Source organism: Natator depressus, chromosome 1, assembly GCF_965152275.1.
Source record: "Natator depressus isolate rNatDep1 chromosome 1, rNatDep2.hap1, whole genome shotgun sequence".
NCBI classification, from domain to species: Eukaryota; Metazoa; Chordata; order Testudines; family Cheloniidae; genus Natator; species Natator depressus.
The window spans coordinates 110,278,481-110,305,831 of record NC_134234.1 but is presented as its reverse complement, the minus strand read 5'-3'; the positions used below and the strand labels follow the sequence as shown (position 1 = coordinate 110,305,831).

Sequence of the window (27,351 nt, the reverse complement as noted above, 5' to 3'; positions counted from 1 at the left end):
AAACCCCAGCTCCGCCATTGAAAGTCTGGTCAGTGGCCCAGTGGGGCTAAGGCAGGCTCCCTGCCTGCCCTGGCTCCGCGTGGCTCCTGGAAGTGGCCCCTAGGCGCATGGGTAGCCACGGGGGCTCTGTGCACTGCCCGGACCCGAGTGCCAGCTCCACAGCTCCTATTGGCCAGGAACCATGGCCAATAGGAGCTGCAGAACGCGGCACCTGCAGGGGTGGGCAGTGTGCACCACACAGAGCTGCCTGGCTGCGCCTCCAGCTAGGGCCAGGACATGCCGGTCGCTTCAGGCTGGGAGCCTGCCTTAGCCCTGCTGCACCGCTGACCAGGAGCTGCCTGAGGAAAGTGCCGCCTGGCTGGAGCCCTCACCCTGAACCCCCTGCCCCAGGTCAGAAGCCCCTCCTGTACCCTAACTCCTTCAGTGAGGATCCTCATGGAGCCAGAGCTGCCATATTTCCGGCTGCTTTGCACTGCCATGGTAGTCGCCAGGATCTTCCCCCAAACGTGCATATGTGTATCAGTTGGTCCAGTCCTCTCAAGAGACCTCAAAACAAAACTCCCAAGAGATCTTAAAACAACATGTGGCCAGATTCTGACCAGCGTGAAGCCTAGGGAGACTCTTACCTGGATACAGAGTGACGGGGAGGCAGAGGGAGCATGCAGAGACTGCCCCCAACCCCTAATACAGCGCATTCCCCCACTGCCTGCATTCAGGGGGGCCTCTGCTAAATGCAGGGATGTCAGGGAGTCTAGAGGGAAAGAGCAATGGAGCTACTTTTTCTCCTCCAATTTGGCTACTAATGCTGCCAGTTGCGTTACCTTCCACATTGCACAGCAACAGGCAGCTCTGGCTTCTTAGCCCTGGTCTACACGACAAACTTATGTCATTATAACTACGTTGCTCGGGGGTGTGAAAAACCCCTGAGAGACACAGTTATACCAAGTAACCCCCAGTGTAGACAGCCCCATGTTGACGGGATGGCTTCACCCATCAACATAGCAACCGCCTCTTGGGGAGATGGGGGTACCTACACTGACGGGCGAAGCTCTCCTGTCAGTGTCGGATGCGTCTTCACTAAACACTCCAGTGGTGCAGCTGTGTCACTGCAGCACAGTAAGTGTAGACAAGCCCTCAGGGTTGCACTGGAAATACTGTTTTTAATTTTCTGAGCATTAGCACCTAGATATTCTAGTCAGGGGAAGGAGGGGGGGGGGGGGGCCTTAGAACTGCCAATAATAAATAATAATTTTGTATATTTGAGCTCTTTACTTTGGCTTTAGTGTAGTATTTTAACTAAACAGTTGATTGATATTACTCAGAGCTGTGATTTTAGTTGTTGCTTCATGCAATTATACGTTTAATTGCTTATTATATTTGATTACTTACATTGCTTGATTATAGGGTTCACTCTGTGAACTGACTGCTGTGTCTTGATTATAACTTCATTGTGTCATTTGAGCAATCACCCAATCACATGAACTACTCAAACTATTTAATCTATTGCTGGCAACATAACACAGAGCTATATTAAGTAAAAAAAAAAACACACAAAAACCTCCTCCTAATACTACAATAACTCAGTCTTTAAAAACATAAATCAGGAAAATCAAAGTTATGGTTGCTGTGGGAACCACAACTCTGGAAGTTCCTAACTTTGATATTTTAATCATATAAAACTTCTTGTTGCATTAAGGTAGGTTTTTTACATTTATAATTCCTTTTTGCTTTTATTTCACGTTAAAGAAAAGGACAGAGGAAGATACGAGTGCAGTGGTGGGAAACCCGCAGACCATGGCCCGTCAGGGTAATCTGCTGGCTGGCCACGGGACAGTTTGTTTACACTGACCATCTACAGGCACTGCCGCCCGCAGCTCCAAGTGGCTGCAGTTCGCTGTTCCCGGCCAATGGGAGCTGCAGGAAGCCACGAGCCATAGGAACGTGCTGGCCGGCATTTCCCACAGCTTCCATTTGCTGGGAACAGCAAATCATGGCCACTGTCTTGCGGCCCACCAGCGGATTACCCTGACGGGCTGCATGCAGCCTGTGGGCCACAGGCTGCTCACCACTGCACTAGTGAGTGCATTTACTTGAATGATCACATATCCAAATAAAATGCTCCAAGTCCCCCCTTATTATTTTATAGGACCTGTAAACGTGCAAGGTGCTTAGAAAACAAATGGAAGCCGGGTGCCTGCTCCAAGACACTCTCGATCAAAGGTCCTGATCTTGCAAACGTATCCACATTTGAGGTAAACCCTCAAATTCACAGAGTGCCCCAATGAAGTCAATAGGTCTCAGTAGTAAGGGTGAAAGGCCTACATGGATGGGATTGCAAGATTAGGGCCTGAACATAGCACAACAGACAAGCAAGAAGACAATATACATCGAAGCAGAAAGAGGAAGGATGTGGGTTTTACAAGTAGGGAAGGGAAGTGGGGGAATAGTCAGGATGGGAAATAGATAATTCTCCATCTCTTGATGTCTTTAAATCATAACTGAATGCCTTTCTGGAAGATGTGCTTTAGCCAAACACAAGTTATGCTTTAGTAAAAGACTAGTTATTGTGCTCCATATAGTGTGAACAGGGTGAAGTTACTGGCCTGTGATATACTTGAAGTCATACCAGATGATCTAATGGTCCCTTCTGGCCTTAACTCTATGAATCCATGTTACTATGAATTAAGATGGCCCAAATTGAGTAATCAGTTCATCAATTCATGTGTGTGTCTTGATTGTTCAGATGTTGTGAGTTTTTTCCTGTCTCCTCAGAATCATCACTGCAAATTTCAAAGTTCAAGTACATCTCAGAAGTTCATGAATATTTAAATGTACCATGTCAATGCTCAACAATAAGCACCGGTGGGCTGGTGTGTGGGTGCATCTACATAACTGCACCACAACACACGCAAACCAGTAAGGAAAATGTATCATGCATAATCAGTATACTATTTTCATTAATTTATAACGCCTTCATTTTATAATTAACTTTTCTAAACTTGGCAAAGCATGTATTTCTCAATGAAGACTAAATACATGACAAATATGAACATTTAAAATAAATATATGTTCAAGTTACTCAAGTACCAAAAAACAAAGTGGAAAATTTGTTTAAAGGATGAACTTTGAAGGAAGCTGCCCCCCCTCCAGCCCCTCTCCTTCCCTCCTGTGCGGAGCTGTCCCCCCACCCCCTCTCCTTCCCTCCTCCCTCCCGCACAGAGCTGCCCCCCGCCCACACCTCTCCTTCCCCCCTCCCTCCCATGTGGAGCTGCCCCCTCCCAGCCCCTTTCCTTCCCCACATTTTACATGAGTATAGTGAAACACAGAGGGTAAGTGAATTGCCTACAGTCAAGCACAAAGTAAATCAAGTATCACTGCCAGTTAGAGAACTTAAGAGTCCTGACTCCCAGTCTCCAACACTTACCAAAAGACAATACTGTTTTAATAATAAACCTCATGTCTCAGCTATTACAATATTTGGCACATAGGCAGAGTTCTCTAGCATAATGCTGTATTATGTGTACAGCTGCAGCTGTCCACACTCACCTAAAACTACAGGCTCCAAAACTACTGTCACAAGTATCAGCAGGGTTATTAATTCATAAGAACGGCCGTACTGGGTCAGACCAAAGGTCCATCTAGCCCAGTAGCCTGTCTTTTGACAGTGTCCAATGCCAGGTACCCCAAAGGGAATGAACAGAATAGGGAATCATCAAGTGATCATCCCCTGTCATCCACTCCCAACTTCTGACCAACAGAGGCTAGGGACACTCAGAGCATGGTGTTGCATCCCTGCCCATCCTGGCTAATAGCCATGGCTGTACCTATCCTCCATAAACTTATCTAGTTATTTTTTGAACCCTGTTATAGTCTTGGCCTTCAAAACCAAACAATTTATTGACAAGATGACAACTTTAATATAGCCACATTTTTAGTGCATTGAACCATTTATTTTCATTCATAAATATTTCCATGCTGCCACTATTTTATATTAGCGTTCGATTCTTTAACATATAAAGAGACAAGGCTCCCACCCTGAGCAGCTTACAATCCTGTATTTTTCCAATAAATATGTAGCTTATATTTAGTGGTTTTAAACTTCAAGCTGCTTTATAAAAGCTAAATAAGTAATCCTTACTCCCTGCTGGGAGGTAAGTAAAAATCATTTAATGATGTGGAAACTCAGGCAATGCAAAGTTACGCAATAAGCAAACATCACCTAGCGAGGAAGAGAACTCATTTTTCTGGCTCCACAGCCTGTGCGCAGACACTCTGACTACATCAGCTTCTCAAACCACTTAAAAAGGAACATTTATATATTGTTTCTAAGTTACACAGGAATAACTGAAGTATTTTAAATCATTACATGTTTTTCTTTATTAAACCTGTTGCAATAAGATAGGGAGATCTAACTCATTTAAAACAATAAAGGCAGTAAAATAAAGTTCACCAACTATACACGGTTCCTTTGTTGTTTTCAATAAATAGTTGGTTTTTCTCCATAGCTATTTTTTTAAAAAGACTTTGCCGGCCAGCCCACTACATTATATATAAGCTGTCTAGGCTTTTCTCGTCTCCCCTCTCACACTCATTCATTCCTTCCCTATTTGAATGGGCCTTTTAGACAGCAAAAATTCCCCCTCTCTTTTGAATATATATATATATACACACACACACTTTTGAATATATATATATATACACACACACACACACACACACACACACTGCTCCTTTGCTCCCTGTATTTGTAAACAGACCTTCCCTTCTAGGGGCCCCCGGATCCCCTCTCCCCTGCCCCAAGTTCCTTTTTGGCAAAGCTGGGCATTTTGTCCCATTTGCTCTTGCCAACTGATGATGAACAAATGCCCAGTTTTGCCAAAAAAGTTGGGACGTCTGGGACAGGGCTCACAAAGGGGACTGTCCTGGCCAAAACAGGATGTATGGTCACCCTAGACTGTAGGGAGCCCAAGCAGCTGTGGGGAGCCCAGGGCCCTCCACCTGCCCTGGGCGAGGAGTCAGGGCCCAAAAGCAGCCCCCAACCTGTGTCCCTGCCCCCCAGGGTGCACCATCCAGTACTCCCCATAACAGCCCAGGCTTCCTGAGCAGCTCTTACCACAGCCCGCCTTCTGGCCAGGCCGTAGAATTTCACTCAGTGATTCCTGCATTGAGTCTGTAACTTCTGGCTGAAGTAAGACAATCTTGCATTAAAGATTTCACATGATGGACAATCCACTACATCCCTAAAAAAGTTGTTTCAATAGTTAACTATAATTACTGTTAAAATCTTGTCTGCTTTTCCAGTGTTTTTAGCATCAACTTCCAGCCATTGAATCTCATTATGCCTTTGTCTGCTAGACTAAAGGGATCTCTGCTAAATCCTCTCCTTACGATGGTACTAGAACACCATGATCAAATCACCTTTTAACCTTTTCTCTGACAAAGTAAATAGACTGAGCATAAGTCTCTCACTATAAGCCATGTTTTCCAGACCTCAAATCATTCTTGTAGCTGTTTTCTAAGCACTTTCCAGTTTGTCAGCATCCTTTCTGAAGCATGGACAGACACATAAACTGGACACAGTATTCCAATAATGGTCTCACTAATGCTGTATACAGTGGTAATACCACCTTCCTACTCCTACTTGACATTCCCCTGCTTATACGTCCAATGACCATGTAAGCTATGTTAGCCCCAGCCATGCACGGGAACACACGTTCAATTTTTCATACTCTCCCTGCATCCTATAACCATGGTCCCTTCTTTGGATGAGATCCTCCCTGCTCCTCTAGCTCCTTCACTGCAGATAAAAGGGCCAGAGTGGTGTAAAAAGGCCTTAAAAAACCCATATCAGCTGAGAGGATTTCCCCAGTGCAGGCACTGTGGAAGACAGATATTGGGCTGAGCTCAGGCTGTGAGAAGAAGGGTCATATCGGGGTGGGACCACAATACCCAGCACTATGGAGATTCCTATAGGGCAGCCCTAGAAGGCTGCTGTAACTTAGAGAGGCCTCCAGGGATGTCTAAATTATACCAGGGCCCTCTCCTGGGTCAGAAGGGCATAAAAGTTGCTGAAAGCCACCCTAGCCCCTTTTTCTTCCTGACCTGTGAATTCTATGCTGTACCTCTTAGAGGTGCAGAACTGAACCTCACCCTTTGTTCCTAAGTGCACAACTGCATTTGGCCGTATTAAAATGATTATCTGAATGGGCTCAGCACCTGTCCTGCTAGAAAGGCTTCCACTGATTGGAACAGCCCTGCTGGCAGCATTAAGAGCCGGATTCTGCGGTCATTTAAGTCAGTGGGAGCAGGTACATAATATATAGTATCCTTCCCAGACTGCTGCACAAATCCGAGGGCACTATCTAATTTGTGCAGCAGCCTGGGAAGGACACTATATGTTTTCCATTGTACTATAAGGTATGAAATCCAGTACCGTACTCTATGTAGCAAGAGCATCAGCTTCAAAATGCAGTGTATTCTAAATTATCACACTTCATTTTAAAAGTTATTTACTAAAACATTCTCCTACACTGATTTTTCTTTTAAGAATGTCACTTTTTAGTAAAAAAAGCATCTGTAAGTGCCTACTTCAAAAAATAAAAAGCATACCTCTGAAAATAAAGGCTTTTAATAGGAGCTAAACATCACAAGTGAGCAAGTGTTAGTCTTCAATTAGAAATAATTAGTTCTGATTCCATTGAAAAAAATCTTACAGTATATGCCATGTCATTATATTAATGAGTCATACAGGATGGAAACTAAATTAAAAGTAATTAGCTATGATTTTGCATCATGTATCAGCATAGAGAAAGTAAAATGCATTTATGGTTTTCCTTCAGGGAAGCTTAATAATTTAATTGAGGCTAGAAATTACATATGACTTGAGTTCAGTTTTCTATTACCAGTCGTCAAGGTAACAACTTTTTAGAAATGAAATAAAGCTATTTGTTTTTCCTTTGGTTGAAAGGTGAATATTATAATATTTTCAAATGGGATCTTAAAAGATTGTACAAAATTATTTTAAATTTGAAGGGTATGTCTGTATGAACTTAATGCTCATAAATAGTGCTGAGAGAGAACCCAGGCGATTGGTGCACAACTAGGTGACTTCAATGCTAAACTCCCCAAGTTACATACCCATGCCTTGGCTTTGGTTCAGCTTCTATAATGTGTGAGAGAGAAAACCTTAGGGGAAAAAAAGTTGGAAATTCCCTGCCTTTCCAAGCATAACCACCCAATGGTGTCAAGAAATCCATCAGTTCCTGGGCTTCAGAAGACACACACAATGGCTAAAAGATAGGCCAGTAGCACATTCCCCTCCTACTTATCACATCATATAGGTAAACTTCAAAGAGCTTCCGCCTGTTCAGTGCACGTGAATTTCTTTGTTGGGTCCTTCCAAAATGTTGCTGACAGCAATATCTTAGCTTCGCTATCATGGGACTTTCATTGCACCTGAGACTTCCAATGTGTGTCTTGCATTAAACTTATGCCCTGGGTATGGGGCTGACAGTGTTTGATTATTTCAGTCGTTGTTGGATGTAACTTAGTCACCTGTAGCCCATCACAGACTGTAGTTTTCTGGGCCCCAGTGTTTGAGAAGAATGGGAGGCTGGTAACATACCTCAGCTATCACCAGCAGTCTTTGATTCTGAGGCAAGCTATGGCACAGTTTGATTCAGTGTCTCACAGGGGGCTGAAGAAAATTTTTTACTATAGGCTTTGATCTTCTTGTCAGTTTCCATCACTTCCATAAATCTCCAATCTAAAAACTTGTTCAACTTTGCCCTCACATTCCTGGAATGTCCCTCTCTCCCTTTAGTACTATCGACGTTCACTTTTACCCAGCAGTTCTAGGTTTCACCAGAAATAAATTATTTCATCCGCTATAAAATGCAATTGGCTGGCTTCCTGCCAGATGATCTGAACATCATGTGGTGGTTAAGATCCTCGTTTAAAATGCTCACATCTGGCAGCAGCCCAGCTGCAGCAGCTCTGGGACCCACAGCCAAGACACTGAAATTCATCTTGTGTCCCATCCCTCCCAGCTGGGCATGTAACGCTCCGGATGTCATGGAGAATTATGGGGCACCTCTCTCAGTTCTCATGACAACACCTGGCCCTATCCTACTCTCTTCTGTTGTCTAGGTTGGAGAGTCCCTGGCCTACCTGATACTCTAAAGAGATATAACTACTTACAGGCAAGACAATAAGTAAATCTAGATTCACTGGCTATCAAATCCCCCACTCTGCAGAATCATTTGCCATGATGATTTATCAGCTTCTCAGTCTAAAGGAATAAAAACACCACATGGCTGATAATATTTCCACAAGCTCTTTGTGAGAAAAATTGTTGTATTCAAAATATACATCTATGTAAGATACAACAAGCTGCAGGACAATAAGCTCAGAAAACATGGTGGCAGGCAGCCCCTCCACTATGTTCAAACTAAGTCATCTTAGCCAAACTTAGTCTAAGTCAAATACTAAGTCATCACAGCAAAACCATCTGCAATTAGAACTCAGATACTTGCATAGTCCCAGGCTGCTCACGTGCTGATGCTGGATGTGCATAGAGTACATATACGATCATTGTGGCTGCAAATTCAAAAAACAGTTAGTGGTATCAAAGTTGCACAGCTGTAGAAATGCAGGCATTTCACAAGGTGGCAGTGTTATACTTACTGCATTTCTAATGTCACCCACTACATAGGACAAGAGGTAACAATGCAAGTTTAACAACACTGGCCCAAATACTGCTGAATAACTGGAAGGAACACTTCTAAACATGACCACATCTAAACGTCACATTGGTTTTCGCTGCTACTGCCAACATAGGCTGTGGTTTTGTGATATAAATACGTGTCCCCTAAGAACTGTACAGACACTACCACGCAGCCACCAGATAGCCATATGAGTATAACAACTTTTGATCATTACTAAACTGGACTTGATTCAGACTGGGAACCAAGAGATGAAAGACTCCATATCCCCATCATCAAGTCTCTGAGCTACCCAATTCCCCACACAGCCTGTTTCAGTACTTCTCCTTTTCTTATTAATTATTCTTTTAATATAACATGTATAGAGAGAAGACAAACAGGTCAAGCTTAGGTTTTAAATCCTCAAAATTGTGTTATACTTTATAAGCAATTGTACAATTGTTCTGATTCAGCAGTTTACAAAGTATGTTTTAATTATTTAAGAGTTCATTTTTATGGATATGCATTTTATAGCTTTTTTTCCCCTTTGATGTCCACCTTGCTGTGAGTTCAGTAATATTTAAGGTGTATATTCATTTCAATGCAAACATTACATAATGCCATGTTCAGTTTTAATTCCTTCCCCTTACCTACTTCCCACCAAAAAAAGAGAGAAAGAAATCAGGACATTTGAAGTTAAGAAAATAAACTTTTAATTTTGTTACAAAACTGAAAATTTTGATAACTTCAAAAATAATGTAATGCGACAGCAAATTTAAATCAATCACATAAACATTATTGTCAGAGAAAGGCCAAAACCAGAGGTCCAGATATGTACTTATTTTCCTGTCACAGTCCTAATGCACTTGAAGTCTTTAGAACAGCTCAAGCGAGTTTACCTCTGTAATCAAAACCTGGATCTTGGTATGTGGCGCTGGCCAGCATGGAACCTGAACCTAATCTGGAGACAAGTGATACCAAGTCTGGGTCTTCAGAAGCTTCCCGCCCCCCATCCACCCGCAGTGAGATTAAAATGCATCAAACAAGGTCACTGATATTTACAGCATATGATTTCAGATGTCATACAACCTCCTCTCAAAGAACAGGAGGACTTGTGGCACCTTAGAGACTAACAAATTTATTTGAAAGCTTATGCTCAAATAAATTTGTTAGTCTCTAAGGTACCACAAGTCCTCCTGTTCTTTTTGCGGATACAGACTAACACGGCTGCTACTCTGCAGCGTCCTCTCAGAGGCTCTACAGTTCAAGCTCTAGACTCTATGACAACTAACTTTAGAAGAAACCCGTATCCAAGCTTCCACAGCCATTCCCTTATTTAGCCAACACTTCCCACTAGTGAATCATGAGAGTCCATGTAGCAGAAAGTAAATACGTTCCTAGATCTCAAAAAACAAAGTAAAATTTGTGCTTCTATTGTCTAAATGAAACAGACAACATCCTCCCCTGACTGTGGACAGGCAGATCTTGCAGGGGAAGGCATTTTATCCTCTCTATGGCCAGTTTCCTTGACATTTGTGCACTTCTTCCTCAGGCTCAGACCAAGGATTCTTAAGAAGAAAATTAGGGAATGTTTTAAAGGGATCTAGTCTCCTGTAAGTAGAAAACACAATTCTGAAGTTTCTAAGAAATGAAGCAAAAAGTTCTTCTCCTCAGATCTTTATAATGTGATTTTCCTTCAAATGGTTTGCTTCTGGCTTTACTCCATAATGCAATGCCATCACTTTAATGCTCACCATTATTATTAGAGGACCGAGACATATTTTATTGTTGGCTGCCCATGAAAACCCACCATTGACTGCCTCCAATTATTTGGATCCCTCTTTCATGTAAAATGCTCTTTCAGCATCTCTCAATTCATAAATAGAGGTTTTAAGCAGCAGTTAACCTTAATAATGTTGTCATCCACTGCAGTTCCTTGAAAAGATTATCCACTTAACTCACACTAGTCAGGACTCCCAAGTTTCAGAAACTTGGAAGGTGACGTTTGGGGTTATGGGATAAAAGAGACAAAAATCACAAAAAAATATAAATACATTAAGGGTAAATTTTCAAAACATTGTAAGAGGCTTTAGCTGCACAACTCCTAGCCAAGCTACTCTAACTTAGCCTTTTCAATAAACTTTTAAGGCTGTCTTTGGAAGAGGGACAGGTCACCAGGAGAGAAACACCAGCCAATCAGCAAATGGACAGGGCAGCAAGCATCCACAACTATCCATTCGGAAGATTTATACTGTCCCTCCATTTCTTTACAGAGAGCCTACCTAAAGTGAAACCCCCTTAAAAATCACTTCTGTTTAAAGCACCTTTTATCAATTCCTAGACAAAAACCACATTAAGATGGTGTTAAGGTTGAGAGGAGAGCTGGGCAAATAATGAATTTTTTGGTTCACTGGCAGCTGCAAAAAAAAGGAAAAAAAAGAAACACAAAATTTCGTTTTGGGTGAAACCAAACATGATATTTGTCAAAAAAATTTCAGCAAATCAAAATGTCAAAAAAAGTCAAAATCAAAATATTTCAATATGACTGAAAAGAAAATTTTCAAATCAAAACATTTCAGGAATGTCAAAAGGTAACATTTCATTCCAACCTGAAATAACTGCATTTACACTTTCAAGCATTTTCACCCACACAAGCAAAAGACAAAATGGCCATGGGAGGAGGCGGTGCCAGCAGCAGCAGCTCCCTTCTAAGCTGTCACTCATTCTTAGTGACAATTTGTAGGCATTTGCGATGAACAGCCATTGGGCCAGGGAAAATAGTGTGAATGACTGTCTTGGTGGTTAGGGCACTCACCTAGGATGTGGAAGACTCAAGTCCCTGCTCCAGTGACTCCTTAATTATTTATAAAAAAAGTGGAATAACTTCAAGAGGAGAGACTGAAAAAACCCCATACTAGAATATCACATAACCCAGTGCTTAGGACATTTTCCTGTAATGGGGGAGACCCACATTCAAATCTCTTCTCTACATCAGGTGTTGGGAACAGAACTGAACCTCGGTCTCCCACATGCCAGGGGAGTTCCCTTACCACTGGGATACAGCTTACAAATGAGGAGGAGATGGTAGCACACCGCCACGTCCATTCCCCCATTTGGGAACTACTTTACTTGCTTTTGTTAAAATACCTGAAAGTCAAAATGCAATTTTTAAGGTCAAAACAAAAATGAAACATTTTGTTTCAACACTACAGAAAATCTTTGACTTTTTCTATTTTGTCAAAACTATTCAGAGAACTCAACACAAATTCACAAATAGTTTCAGCTGACCTGAAACTGAATTTTTTAGTAAATAAACTATTTGTCCAAAAACATTTCACCCATCTCTAGTTAAAAATACATGTCAGTAATTTAGGATAAAATACATTACAGGGACTCAAGCTTTATTAACCCAGTAAATTCACTTAAGGTTACATTTAAAAGAAAACCAGACATGATAAGGGATGGAAATTGACAGTTTGGGCACCCAAACAACCTTAACTCTGCTCTGTAGTGACATAATAAGGGGAAATTGAAAAAAAAAATTCGAATGTGTCTTTCACAATCAGTGTACTCTAATCTGGATCCACAAAACACTAAAATGCCTAAACTATATTTGCATGGTTTTTGCAGTGTCACTACAGAGCAGAGTTGGAGGATAAACATTGTCATGAAGAATAATGAGAAAAAATTACCAATAATCATAAAACATATATTCGACTGTATCCTATGCACAAGATTTCAGAGCTTTAACTATACAGGAAGTCTGACAAGGCAAAACTAAGGTTGTTTGGGTGTTCTAAATCTGCATTTTCAGTGCAAATATTCAGAAAATTCATTCTGAACTCAGAGTAAATTCTGTAATCTTGAAGTGGATATGATATATTCCAGACATAATGCAGGATTCAACTTCTTTGTTAAGTGCAAAATTCAACTCAGCCTTAACTATGGAGTCTGAACCAGTGCCTCCACAACAAGTCAGTGAGTCATGAACACCATTATTTAAATTCTTTCCTTGTCAATTAATACCACATTGTTTCTAATGACCCTCGGATGTAACACTGAACAGTAACACCATTCTGATGTTTGCAGAATCAGTGTTCCAGTCCACTCCTAGGTAACAACATGCCTCAAGCAAACATGATTGGCAGATAATGGATTCCTGTAGTCTCCATATTTTTCTGAAATAACATCACTGCACATTACTTGTAGCTTTGATTTGTTTCATTTGATTCTAGTCTTTTTTTCTTTTCTTTTTTTAAAGGTGAAGAGTGCAGTTGAATGGATTAGTGCTGAAATGAACCCTACGCGGTAAATTACATCTGCACTATTATTTCTCAAATGAGCTAGTGCCACTTTATATCAAGCTACTTTTACTTCAGTGTCTTTAATTTTATAAGTGCTTTGCTCCAGAGCTTTCTATTAAGTGAAGTGTTTTTAAATGAGTCTTAAATAATTTAAATATATCTTTTCTGAAGAATATCCCCTTCTAAGCAGGATTTCGTCAACTTTATGTCTTTTAAGAAAAATAAAAAACAGAGAAAGTACTTTATGATTTCATCCACAGCATTATAAAAGCAAGAGAAACTGGGCTTAAAAAAAAAAAAAGGCCTCAACATTCAGAAGCAGGCACAAACTGGCAAGGATTATAATGTGGGGATTTATTTGCCTTGTTTCCATCTCTTCCTACTTTAATGAAGTCACGAATGAAAGACAAATAAGGGACGTTTCTTATTTTTAATTGGTGTGAAGGGTTGTGTTGTATTTATTGGAGTTCTGAACCAGGCTACTTTATCATCTTAATTCTACCCTTCCCCACACTCATGCCCCTACAGCTCTCAGACTTATACTGTTTCACAATTTTGGATCATTTAAAAAAATGGTTTGAATGCCCTGACTTTCTGCCAGGTCATTCCTGCATAGGTGACTGGAAATGCCAGGTTTCTGCTTGTGGTGCTCCCTCCTGTGGCTTCGTTGTGAGGAGGAAATGCCTGTTCTGTGCTGCAACCCCTCTGTATGGAACTGGAAAGGGATTCAGCCTGCCTAACCAGAAGATCTTGATGGAGATGTGTGGAAACCCTGTACCTCTCTAAACTGCCTTCCTGGCTTCAACTAGTGCCTTTCTCCCTCTTGGAGCAATGCTGCCAGGGGCTCCTCCACCAGCCCCAGACTCCTCCTCAAGACAGATTTAGAACTTGACAAGTTAATGCAGACAAAAGCTTTGTTAAACTTAGGTTGGAATCCTCATGAGTTGGAGGGGATGAGTAAAGAGCTACATAGACTGGCTGTCTTACCTGCCCTGATCCCTGTCTCCCAAAGCCCAGCTTCCTCCACACCCCTGGATCCCTGGAGGAACATCTGGGGAGGGAAGGAATGTCCAATGCCACAGAAACAGCAGTCCCTTATGTAGGCCAGGATTTTGGCCTCTCCTTGCAGAGAGGGCAGCTTGGACCAAAAATCCATAAATGATTCCTAAACGGTAGCAGCCAAACCACATCTCAGATATTAGTGAGTAGCATGATACCGGTACAGTACGAGAGCTACTGGCAATATCTTGTGAGGAATTAAAACACTGTTACTGCCCCCATCAAGAAGAAATTATGTGGGTAAAATGGGGAAAGGTAAAGAATTATTAAAACAACAGTGACAAAGGTGGGCTATCTGATATGCCTTCCTTCGATATGTGCTACTAGTTCATTAGACAACATAGGAGTGAGTAGCAACTCCCCCTCCACCTGTTTGGTGGTCAGTAAAGTTAGGTGACCTGTCACCTTATTTCACCCTTCCTTATTAAGTTCTTGCACTTCTCTGTTAGGCAGCTAAGAATGGAATAAGTTGGATGGTGACTATGATAAGTTTTGCATGATCTCTAATTTTCTAGCAATATCGCTAAATAAAGTCTTTGTACTGTACTACTGAAGAAAGATGTCTGGATCAAACTCAGAGTAAATAGGTAAACAGTGTAAACTTCACCGATTTACCCGATGGCCCTCGTGACAGGTCTGCATTTGTCTTGTTTCATTTTAGAGTAAATCTCAAGGACAAACGTCTGTATTTTGTCCAGCACTGAGCAGATGACAACTGCAACTTAATGGGCTTAGTCACTGACTTGCTGGATTCTGAACTACATCCAAGACTGCTATGGGCCTTCTCTTTGGGGCAATGCAACACCCTTGTGTCTTGAAATTGCATTGTGACAAGCCTTTGAATGTCTAGGCCCAGAACTCCCCTTTCAACTTCACAGCCCTGTACGAATAAGGCCACTCCAAGGGCATGCCATGACAGAAAGAGGCGTGCAGATATTTGTACTTTGATATACATGGGAAGAATATAAATGGTGGGTATTACTTAAGAGACATTTTTCTTCAGATATGAGAGTATACACATATACTAAGATGATATTACTATTTGCCCAAGATAAGGGAGAAATGTCGTTTCTGGAGCAGATGTGTGAAGTAAGTGCAGGGAGCTGAAAGGCAAGAGAGTGAAGAATGACTAAGCAAGTCCCTAGAAATATTAAAGGGCTGTTATTTGTCTCTGTGTTTGAGATTTTTCCTACACAGTGCCCTCAGACATAATACCATGCATCAGAGAAGGCGACATTCTTTGTCTAACCTTTTAGTATCTTGATGGGTTGCACACACTTTTGAATACATACACAATGGTCACTTGTTCATAGTGAGGGTTGAATCAGGGAATGAACCCTAAAAATACACACCTTACCATACTAAAAAGGTTCTCTGATACCATGGTGCTGATGAATTCTACACTATTCCTATTGGCAGATTTCACAAATCTGCCTCACTAACATATTTGTAGATCTCACTCCACACATTAATGTGAATATGATATTTATATTAATAACAGCATTATTCCTCTGAATGAGTTGCAAAGAAATCAGAGATGATAAAGAAGCCACACCATAAATAAGATAGAGCCAAAAATATATGGAAGGGCAAAGAGGTTACAAAAAACTGAACTGATGCTCAGTTTAGGCCAGACCCTGTTCTGTTCTGTACACAGACACATGGGAGTAACCAGGTATAAAGTGCTTCCTTGTGCCAGCAACCCACACCAGCATTCACAGGGCAAGAGAGGAAGCAACTCTGCACAGCATCTACATTCCCAGACTGAACAAGAGAAGGGAGGATAGCCTTCCCCTCTACAACTCACAGGCAGCATAGCTGTCCTGACTCCTGATGCATCAGTAACTGTATACTGCACCTGATACTGACTTGGAGTACTTTACTACTTCCCCAGAGCAGTAAGGAAACCAGGAGGGAGACTGTGATTCCTGGAGTTACAATATTTCCTAGGCAGCTCCAGGAAAACACAACAGCATGCAGCCTCATTGCTCAGAGCAGACTGAAAGCTCATCATCATCGCATATTTATAACCATAAAAATCACAATCAATCAATCAATATAAATCACCTTCAGCTGAGATACTAAGGGTTCTGCACAGCTGAAATATAAAACCTACCAGTTACAAGAGAAGGAGATTAAACCAGATCATGTAATAACCATAAAACAAATTTTTTTAAAAAGTAACAGATCACTAAAGTTCCTCTTCCTCTCCAAGTATAATTTTTATTTATAATAACCAGACTCATGGGGGGGGGAGAGGGCTCTATAGCCCGTGCTCATGGCATTCACCTGAGGAGGGGGGGGGGGGACAGCCAGGTTCCAGTCCCTGCTCCAATGAAAATTTAATTATTTATACAAAGTAGAACAGCTTCAACAGAAGAGACAGAGAAACCCACCCCAGAACAGCAAATATCCCAGTAGTTAGGCACTCACCTGGGATGAGAGAATTGGGTTCAAGTCCCTACTCCAGAGCAGGGATTCGAACCACATCCCAGGTAAGTGCCTTGGGCCATTGAGTATAAAGGGGTTACTGCCACCATCTCCTCCTCAGTTTGGTGAAAACTGAAACATGTCAAAGCAAACTATTTCAATGTTCCCAAATTTTTTCTCTTTTTCTTTCCGACCAAAACAATTCACCAGAATGGACCCGAGTTCACTAAATGTTTCAGTGGACCCAAATCTGCATTTTTCAGAAAAAAGATTCAGTCAAAAAAACCAATCACCCAGCTGTAGTCTCCACATTGTTTTGGAGGGGAAAATAATGATAAAGAAAAAGCATCCGGGTCCTAGCCTCCACTTGCTCCACCACTACACATCAGGAATCATCAATTAAGTCACACCAGTGTAAGTCTGATGAAAATCAAGGCCATAAAATTTTGTAGTAGCGTGTGTGATGTGTGTATTTTAGTTAATATGTGATGTTGTGTGCAATGTATCTGAGTTACAATTCTGTTAAAAACTTAACTTTGCATTTCTTGACATTTATACAAAATCTCAATCAAAAGGATGCCTTAATGTAGATTTCTGCACTTGATTTCCTTGTTTTTAAGGGAATTAAAAAAATACAAAGGAAAAAGAAACAGGATTGATAAAAATCTGAATGTGAGCTGAGATATTCAAATAACCCCACATTCAAATCTGTCTGCATCATCCATCTGTTGTCTTTGGTCTTATTCTTAGATTGTAAGTTCTTCGGGGCAGGGATTGTCTTTTTGCTTTGTTTGTGTACAGCACCTAGCTCAATGAGATCCTGGTCTATGACTGGGGCTTCCAGATGCTACAGTAATACAAATAATAAATGTTCTATGACCTAATAATCAAATAAATGGACTAGTGAAGTAAACACAGTTGTGAGGTCTTTTTGGTCAGAAGGAGGACAAGGTCATTGCAGAGAGAAGAGCAAGGGGCTGCATGGGGCTTTTGGAAGATAGACTGAAGATGCTTGTCACTCTGGTGGGTTGAGCATTAGGCAGTTGGGAGATGGTCAGGTTGGGGTTGTTTGTCACTTGGTAGGAGTTCCCAAATAACTTTCCATCCTCTCTACCTCTAACCATAGCCTTACCATCTCTCTATCTTCTTCTCCATCAAAATGATCTCTCCTCCTCTGTTGTACCCCACTCCCTTTCTTGAAAGGACCTGGGGCAAAGCCACCCCTGTGCTGGGCCATGGTGTAGTGTGACTGCTTTGAACAATATGTACCCTGAACAATATGAATTTGGAGTGTTCCACATCCTGACTGGCCATGCTTAGGGCTTCTGTATGTCTGGAGTTCTGAATAATGAAAAAGCTTTGCAGGGAGCCTGAAATATCCTCACTTTCCTAAGCAGGCAGTAGTCTGTGAGCTCCTGTCATTGTATCATTTAACTTTTCCTCAGTAGCTGAAACTCACATAGACATGAACATATTCTTGGCAACATCTCTAAGTTTTGACATGAATAGGAAACCCCAATCAGTTTTCTGCCAACAGGAATGGCATAATCTTCAACGAATAAATCATTTCTCTAACTAGAAGGGCTACCAAGTAACTAAAACATTGCTTATCATAACTCAGAAGAAAATATTTTCTACTGAAAGTGTTATGAGCATTCTGAACCAAAAGAAAAAACATTAAGGACCATACTTACTATATGTCGTGCGGCAAAGACTCCATCAACTATTGCACAACAGAATGCTGCTACCACTCCAAAGCTGATAAACACGATGGATGCTACCAACTAGAAAGAGAAAAGCGGATTTAACAAACTTGTTCCGTGCAATTCTTGAGACACAATTATAAAAAAAATTGCTCTGACAAACTAGAATGAGACGTTTCACTTGTGTCATCAAATGTAATCGCTCACTTTGCACCACTGCAATGCGAATACCAGTGGCACAAGGCAACAAGGTAGAAATTCTTGCAGCTACCAGTTCCTCTGAATTGATGTACAGCCCAGTCTGTTGGAAAAGCTTAAATCTTTCCACTAAAAATGAAAAAAGCTGTAAGAGCTATTAAATTCAATGGTGATTTCTCCTAAATCAAGTGTATCAAATAAACCAGCAGTGGTCTCTGTAGGGAGCATGGCAAAGACAAGAGCCACTTCTCCATTGGCTCAAATAAATCTGTAAAGCTTTGTTACAGCAGTAGCAATTCACGCACACAAATAAGGACCTTGCAACAAGCTAATAACCAGCCAAATGCACATCCGTCAACTGTAAGAAAGCTTTTGCTACCCCAACCAGCTTATTGATTCTTTTTCCCCTTAGAAAAATTTGAGGACTGATATTATATTCCATGTTTAGCTCCTCCACATTGTTTATAAGATTTTTCCAAAACTGCCTGGAATCACCTCATTTTCCCTGGAGTTTGTTTAAACATTTCCCAACAGTTAAGATGAAGCATTTTATTTATTTAAAATCAAAACAAGAGCAGAAATACCATCAAAATATCCCAACTTTGAAATGCCCTAGTATGTTACAAATTAAATATTATAGCACATCATTCACACATACACACTATATCATAATACTGATCAGCTACAATAATGGAAATGTAGCTAAGTACAGTAGACAGAGATATATCAATGCTTGGTAAGAAGTGCTGGAGTGGCAGGGAAACAGAGAGTATAAGAAAAGGAGCTATGGTAGTCTAGGCACTTACAGATGCCCTCTCAACCTTTTAAGCCACCTAAGTCAATTAATATATCTTAAATAATTATTTGCCCTGAAAATCTTCTCACCTTGACCCTGATCCTATTTACCTCTATGTACTGAGAGGAGTCCCACTGATCTCAACAGGACTTCTCATAAAATATAAACTTAAGCATTTGCATAAGTCTTTGCAGGATCAGAACCTTTATTCCTAAGGTGCAATGCAGGAGGTTTAAGGTTTATTTTATTATTTAACATTAGCTCTCCCCCACATTGACTCCAACAGAGACCAACTTCCCCCTTACAGGAGTGGCTGCCAGTAACTGCAGGAGGCAGGTGAAGCTATACAGATCCTTAGTGCTTGTCTACACTTACCAGGGGATTGACAAGCAGCGATCGACGCATCAGCGGTCGATTTAGCAGGTCTAGTGAAGTCCTGTTAAATTGACTGCAGATTGCTCTCCCGTGGACTCCTGTACTCCACCGGATGGAGAAGAGTAAGGGGAGTTGACGGGAGAGCGTTTCCCATCGACATCCCGCGGTAAGTAGATCTAACCTACATCGATTTGAGTTATGCTATTTACGTAACTGAAATTGCGTAGCTTAGATCGAATTTCCCCTGTCGTGTAGACAAGGTCTTATTCACACCATCATGGAATCCTCCATTTTTAAAGACTTACATTGAAATGGGCATCCTTGAAGTGGTTTTGGGTTTTTCCGCTCTGCTTTCTCCAAAGTCTCTTCCTCAGTCTGAATCTAAACCATAGAGGTGGAAGGAGAACACATTGGAGCAGCAACGGGGGAGTCGTTTGTCTTCCTGTGTATTTTATAGTCCCTAGCACATTTGGTTGCTATCACAATAATCTGCAACTGCTGGTTTTCGCCTTACAAGTCTACTAGTGACAGTTCTGGACTTGATTTCAATTATCTCATTAAGATTGTAATTAAAATCAATTAAGGACATATTATTCATGGAACAGAAGGGCCAGTGTTACCCTTCTCTTAACAGATAGAGACCAATTCTTATGCCAGCCATACTCTCTCAATAACAGTTGCTTATTCTTAGTTAAGTATTGGGCTCGGTAGGCTTGTGGTTTGCCTGTGACCCAATGAGCACTCTATCACTGTAACATCATCCTCCAAGCACATAATTCATCACTTAAAAACACGTTACAAAAATATTACACAGCTGACATGTCAACCACACTAAGACAACAGGTAATGCCCAGAACTCCAAGCATGCATTACATTGATACACAGGACCAATAAAGGCCAGAGCAGCCTCGTTGGCAGAAGCTTATTAAGGAGACACGTGCTCATCGGAGTATTTCACAACTGCCCTGGCCATAACTCTTTCCAGGCCATTGCCACCACTCATTTTTGGGACTTCGCTGGCCACCATCTTCCTTTTGGTGGAGGAGAGGTTTTGGATACTTTCTAATACTGCAACCTCCCTCCACTCAGAAAACTTATTTCTCTGGAGACCCTGTACCTGGGTTTGTATCAGGAGAATTCAGCATACACAAACTGAACCTGGCTCACAGTTCCCACCTGAAACTTCAACCTTAGCTATGACTCCCCTTGCATTTGTGAGTTTAAGTCACAAGTTAGATCTCTAAAACCTTACTTCATGGTGGTTTAGTTTTCACTTACAATAGAGTTAAGTTATTAAGAAGAAAATAAAGGATTGGAGGATTGGGCCAGAAGAAATCTGATGAGGTTCAACAAGGACAAGTGCAGAGTCCTATACTTAGGAAGGAAGAATCCCATGCACCGCTACAGGCTGAGGACCAAGTGGCTAAGCAGCAGTTCTGCAGAAAAGGACACGGGGATTACAGTGGACGAGAAGCTGGATACGAGTCAGCAGTGTAACCTTGTTGCCAAGAAGGCAAATGGCATATTGGGCTGTATTAGTAGGAGCATTGCCAGCAGATCGAGGGAAGCGATTATTCCCCTCTATTCGGCACTGGTGAAGCCACACCTGGAGTATTGTGTCCAGTTTTGGTCCCCCCACTGCAGAAGGGATGTGGACAAATTGGAGAGAGTCCAGCGGAGGGCAACAAAAATGATTAGGGGGCTGGGGCACATGATTTACGAGGAGAGGCTGAGGGAACTGGGATTATTTAGTCTGCAGAAGAGAAGAGTGAGGGGGGATTTGATAGCAGCCTTCAACTACCTGAAGGGGGGTTCCAAAGAGGATGGAGCTAGGCTGTTCTCAGTGGTGGCAGATGACAGAACAAGAAGCAATGGTCTCAAGTTGCAGTGGAGGAGGTTTAGGTTGGATATTAGGAAACACTATTTCACAAGGAGGATGGTGAAGCACTAGAACGGGTTACCTAGCGAGGTGGTGGAATCTCCATCCTTAGAGGTTTTAAGGCTCTGCTTGACCAAGCCCTGGCTGGGATGATTTAGTTGGGGTTGGTCCTGCTTTGAGCAGAGAGTTGGACTAGATGACCTCCTGAGGTCTCTTCCAACCCTGATATTCTATGATATTCATATTCTATTCTATATGCTAGGATTCTAAAGAAGGAAAAAAAGAAAGAAAATAGATACATGTGGGAGAGCTGATAGAACAGACGATAATAGTACCTCTAACACATAGTTCCATTAGCGGAATTTTGAAAATGTCTGTTATTTGCTACATTGACAGTAATTTCTCCTTTAAAAGCATAGGATGTACCCAAGAAAAATCCAGGTCTGAATTATCAAACTGGCCCCTAAAACAGCACCCACACATTCCACACAATACATTCACTTGCAGGCAAAAGCCCCAAAATGCTGGTTTCACACACAGAAAATTTGCTGGTATGACATCAGAGACCCATTGAAAAATTTGGCCCTCTATTTCTGTTTAAGCCTCTATTTTTAAATGTGTTATTTGCTTCATGTAGAGCCATTATTCTCCATCATATTCTGTCACTGTCATTATGTTAATACATATGGGCTAATTTTAAAAATTTAAGACAGTGGATAGGTAGGGAGAGAATCTTATAGCACATCCTTGTGTAATAGCAAATTTTTAGGCATACACACATCAATTCAATTTAAGATTGAGGTGACTCATTCACTGAATTTGACAAACTAGAGAGAAGCCAGTCTCCCAAACCAAATTGACTGCCTATGCTATCATTTAAGCTATGCTGTGCAGAAAGGCAGTTTGTGCAAACATTATGTAGACTTTCCCACTTTCCCTGTACTTTCTTTCTGTTCCTCAATGGTTTTCTGGCATATCCCTTCCTGCTCTCTCTGTACCGTCCTTCTCTCTTCTGGCCTCTTTTGGAAACCCTGATAACCATTATAAACACTCACTGGGAAAGACAGACTTTGTTTTGATCCATCCATCTTAAGAACATAAGAACATCCATACTGGATCAGACCAAAGGTCCATCTAGCCCAGTATCCTGTCTTCAGACAGTGGCCAATGCCAGGTGTCCCAGAGAGAATGAACAGAACAGGTAATCATCAAGTGATCCATCCCCTGTTGCCTATTCCCAGCTTCTGGCAAACAGAGGCTAGGGACACCATCCCTGCCCATCCTGACTAACAGCCATTGAATTTATCTAGTTATTTTTTGAACCCTGTTATAGTCTTGGCCTTCACAACACCCTCTGGCAAGGAGTTCCACAGGTTGACTGTGCGTTGTGTGAAAAAAAAGACTTCCTTTTGTTTGTTTTAAACCCGCTGCTTAATTTCATTTGGTGGCCCCTAGTTCTTGTGTTATGAGAAGGAGTAAATAACACTTCCTTATTTACTTTCTCCACACCAGTCATGACTTTATAGACCTCTATCATATCCCCCCTTCGTCATCTCTTTTACAAGCTGAAAAGTCTCAGTCTTATTAATCTCTCCTCATACGGCAGCCATTCCATACCCCAATCATTTTTGTTGCCTTTTTCTGAACCTTTTCCAAGTCTAATATATCTTTTTTGAGATGGGGCGACCACATCTGCACACAGTATTCAAGATGTGGGCGTACCATGGATTTATATAAAGGCAATATGATACTGCTGTTATAAGTAACTGCTGTAACTTGGCGCTTTAATTTAAAAACAAAACAGAAGAATCCAGTTCACAATCAACTAATCATATAGAAATATTCACTTTTAACTATTATCTAATATTTATACAAAGCTTTTCATCCTGAAGAATAAAACTGAATACAGCACTGTAGAATTAGAATTTTAACAAAGCAGCTGTTTTGGATTAACAAGTGAATAAAAGTAAATCATTGGTTTTTTGGACACCTATAATTTCATAATAATTTCCCTCTAGCTGATACCTTATATAGAGTACCATGGTTCACCCCAGCGCAAATCACTACATATTCATTCTGAAGCCCTGAAAGAGTGAAGTTAGACTTTAAAACTTCACATCCCATAACTACAGCAGCATTGGTGAACACTAGTGTCTTCAAGCAGAAAAATGTATAGTGTGTCAGTACCAAATTATAATCTTGCAATCCTGCATCATGTGATTTTTATATATATTATATATATATATATATATATATATATATATATATATATAGGGTAATATTGTACCACCCACTTTGAAATAAAATACGTCAATGAAATCAATAGAAATTCTGCTTAAAAAACTGATGGCACAATATGGCCCACATCTTTCAAATGACACAATTCATGGGTGCTTTTTTAATATATCCTTTCATCTCTTCATGCACACAGAGCTATCATTAAAGTTACTTATGGGAAGCTGGACTGTGATATCACAGTGTAAGTACAGTTGCTAAGACTTATGATCTCTTTATCTGAAAGACAGTGGACATACAAAAACCCTAAATCAGGCCAATCTACATGAAGCTCAAATATATCTCTATCTTGTTTTTCAAGCCATAGCAGTTACTCAAATAATTAGTGTACTCATCCGGGTGCTACCAAATTGCCTATCTGACCTGAGAATGAATTACTGGAAACTGACCCAGAGTTGCCTTTCCTATTTCACACATGAGCAACTTATTGATGATTTACACTCCAAAAATCAATGTTTTCCCCTCACAAGAATCACTTAAATCATCTAACAAGATTTTGCTAACTTTCAGTCTCACAATTCCTGTACTGAGTACATCTATAAGAAATGCCTACATAAAGGTACAGAGTAAACTGGTTTTGTAAGAAATTGTGGGGTTGATTCTGCTGCCCTCCTTCATGTTAATGATCATTTACCCATGCAAACACTTTCATGGACTTCGGGCTAGATTCGGCCACCCTTACTCAGATTGAATAGTAATTTAGGGTAGCAGTCTTACTTAGGCACCTAACTCCCATTAAAACAAAAGGGGGAGGGAGTTAGGCATCTAAATACCTTTGTGAATCCCACCCTTACCCTGAGAGATCTCCTATTGAAATTAATAGAACAACTTGTGGAGTAAGGTAATATGTGGTGTGAGTGAAGATGACAGAATGAGGCCTTACTTCAGCTGGGTTCTTTTGGTTCATTCAAAATTTATGTAAAATATCTCCAGATACAAAAAAGATAAAAAGAAACAGAAATAGAAAACAGAACAAAGAATATCTTAAAATAAAATTACAGACTAATATGGTCTCTCCAACCGTGTTTTTCTTAGTGAGAGACAAATCAAACTACAAAATGAGATACTTCACAAAAAATGCAGTTAAGACAGCAAAGTGAAGAAACCTTGTAAACTCAAAAGCTTATTCTCATGACTAGTATGACTGCTGGAGTCGTTACATTACTAAACATTCCAACTGCTGGTCATTGACAGGGAAAGAAGAGCAGTAGTAAATAAACTGCAATGGATAATTTTACTAAGTGGCAGCCAGTGAAAAATAGGGGTCAATTTTAAAAAAAAATAACCCAGGTTCAGATCAAAGACAGACTCTCATACGCATTTTAATATTGACTTATCATGTTTTATATGGTAAATACTTCTTTATTAATAAGAATTCCTTTTAACATTGATTCAGTAAAAATCTCTGCTTTAACGATTATATTGCTATGCAACTGAACTTTTCCACCTCTATTATTATTGGAACATATTATTGGCACTGGTACAGAATACAATAATTTGGTTGTTTCCAGGGGAAACATGTACAGTCAATTAATAGACAGTGAAAATCGTCTTAAGTGAATAATCAAAAGAAAAAACATAAATCAGCTGTTTAAACAGAGATATTTTTGAAAAAAGGACTGGACTAGTGCTCTGGAGGAACAGTCCATCAAGCATTTATTACTGGATAGAGAGTACACTATCATGATTAGCCCCACTGAAATATAAACAGCTGAAATATAAAATACTGAAATGGGAAAAGCTAAAGAAAAAGAGTGGATTAGGGAACATAACTGCCTTCTAAAAGAACAGATGTGTAGGTTTCACTGTGTCAGACTCCATCCATATTAAAAATCGCATGTCTTATTATTAGTCATATAGTACTCTGGTTGTATGTGACTTAATTAAGAGACAACATCAAAGTATCCCCAAATTTTGAACACCCATTTTTGAAGTTTTGGATGCTGTGAACTCTGAGTTCTTGTGCAATTAATAAGAGTGCTGCACCTTCTGTTCAGCCCACCTGACTACTAGGGGCACAAGTGGTCACCATGTTGCCCCAACTCCGCCTCTCTGGAAGCAGTGGAACCTGAAATGTTTCCTTCCTGCTCACCACTGCAGACATGGCTGTTGTTCTACCACTCGTGCGATGTGAGACACCCTAGAATGCAATGGGCCAATCTCGAACCCATACACATACTCCTCAATCTCTCAGTAACATGCAATGCCATTGACCATGAAGTCTAACTAATGAGATTGTTCACTCCCCTTAAACACCTGGCAGGTGAATGGAAGAGCACTGAGCCGGCTTTGATACTTTCTATCTGATTGCACCTAAATTGTTGCAAAAGACAACTGTTGACGTATCTCAAAAGTTCTCATCTGTGGAGTTCCACAGGACTCAATACCCTCCCCTAGCCATTTATATAAAATGACTAGGAGAGATTTTGTCCTGCCACGGGCTTAAAAGCCGTCAGCACGCAGACAATACCCAGTTTTACCTATGGTTCATGTCAAACGCAAAAGCCATCAGCATACAGGTTTCCCAATGCCTGAATGAAATTAGCAGCTGGATGAAGGGAAGCTAGGTGAAGTTAAACTTTGGAAAGACAGGATATGAAATTTTAGGAAGTTTGGCCACGCCAGTTGGTTCCCCCCTACACATATAGACGGGTATATAAGACCATTGGGTCTCTTCACAATGGCAGCTCAAGATAGTGGGTGGTAGTGAGTGGGCCTGTTCAGTGAGAGGGAGAAAGATGAATAGCCTGTAGTGGTGAAGAAGGAGGCGGGGAGTAACATGTTTTGGCGTGAGATGGTGCTTTACAAGTTTTGGAGACATTTATAAAGTACACCCAAATTCTGAACCTTAGAAGTTTGCCTTTGCTGACATGACTTTCATATTTTAGATCAATGTGTAGTATCTCTCAGCGTATGATTTTGTTATATGCTGGTACCCCACCATCTGCCTTCAGGGCAAAGTACATCCCTATAAGACCTGCTAGGCTCAAGATTGTGGCTCTGATACGTACCTGGCTCCTTTATGGCTCTGAATCAACCCTTCCTCGCCTTCACTCAAAGGCAATATCTAAATTAAGATTGTTGTTATAATCACTTGTGAGTGCTGGATGTTTCTCAAGATACATGACCCTCTGCGTTTAGGCTAAGTAGCTCAATCTCTAGAAAAATATATGGATTTTCTTGTTTTCTAAATCACTACTGCATAAGATGTAACTAACAAGAACATTTTACTCATGGTAAATGGTTGCTTTTGCATTAAACAGGCTCTGGCGTCTCTGTGTACTGTGCTCCTCATCAAATCTCTGTTTTTTTCCCCCCAAGTAGAGGCAGAGTCGCAATTATCTGCATCAATGTAAACTGAGAAACACTGTCATCTGATGCCTTTTGGTTTGAAAGGAGACGGCACTGAAATAGCTGCATAAATGTTACACCACAGGTTTTCAAAGCACTTTATATAGTCAAAGGGGGCACAGCAAATTAATTTAGTAAAGAAATACAGGAGGCATGTAGCTGTTCCTAAAACTAATTTATCAGATGCATACTTGGGTTCTGTGGAGCTTTTACTACTTGTATTTCCATGTATCTCTAAGCTTAGTGCTCAAGATGTAGT

At 40.8% G+C, this 27,351-nt stretch overlaps 1 protein-coding gene across 4 annotated transcripts in view; it reads right to left on the bottom strand.

Moving 5' to 3' along the window:
- TMEM255B (transmembrane protein 255B) overlaps positions 1 to 27,351 on the bottom strand; it is a 119,323-nt gene that overhangs the window by 54,523 nt on the left and 37,449 nt on the right. For all 4 annotated transcript variants that reach the window (XR_012638152.1, XM_074944848.1, XM_074944858.1 and 1 more), the window contains exon 4: positions 18,190 to 18,279. Coding sequence is in view for 3 of the 4 variants with exons in the window: in XM_074944848.1 (XP_074800949.1) it covers positions 18,190 to 18,279 (90 nt within the window). In the remaining variant the exon portion in view is untranslated. The remainder of the gene's footprint in view (positions 1 to 18,189; positions 18,280 to 27,351) is intronic.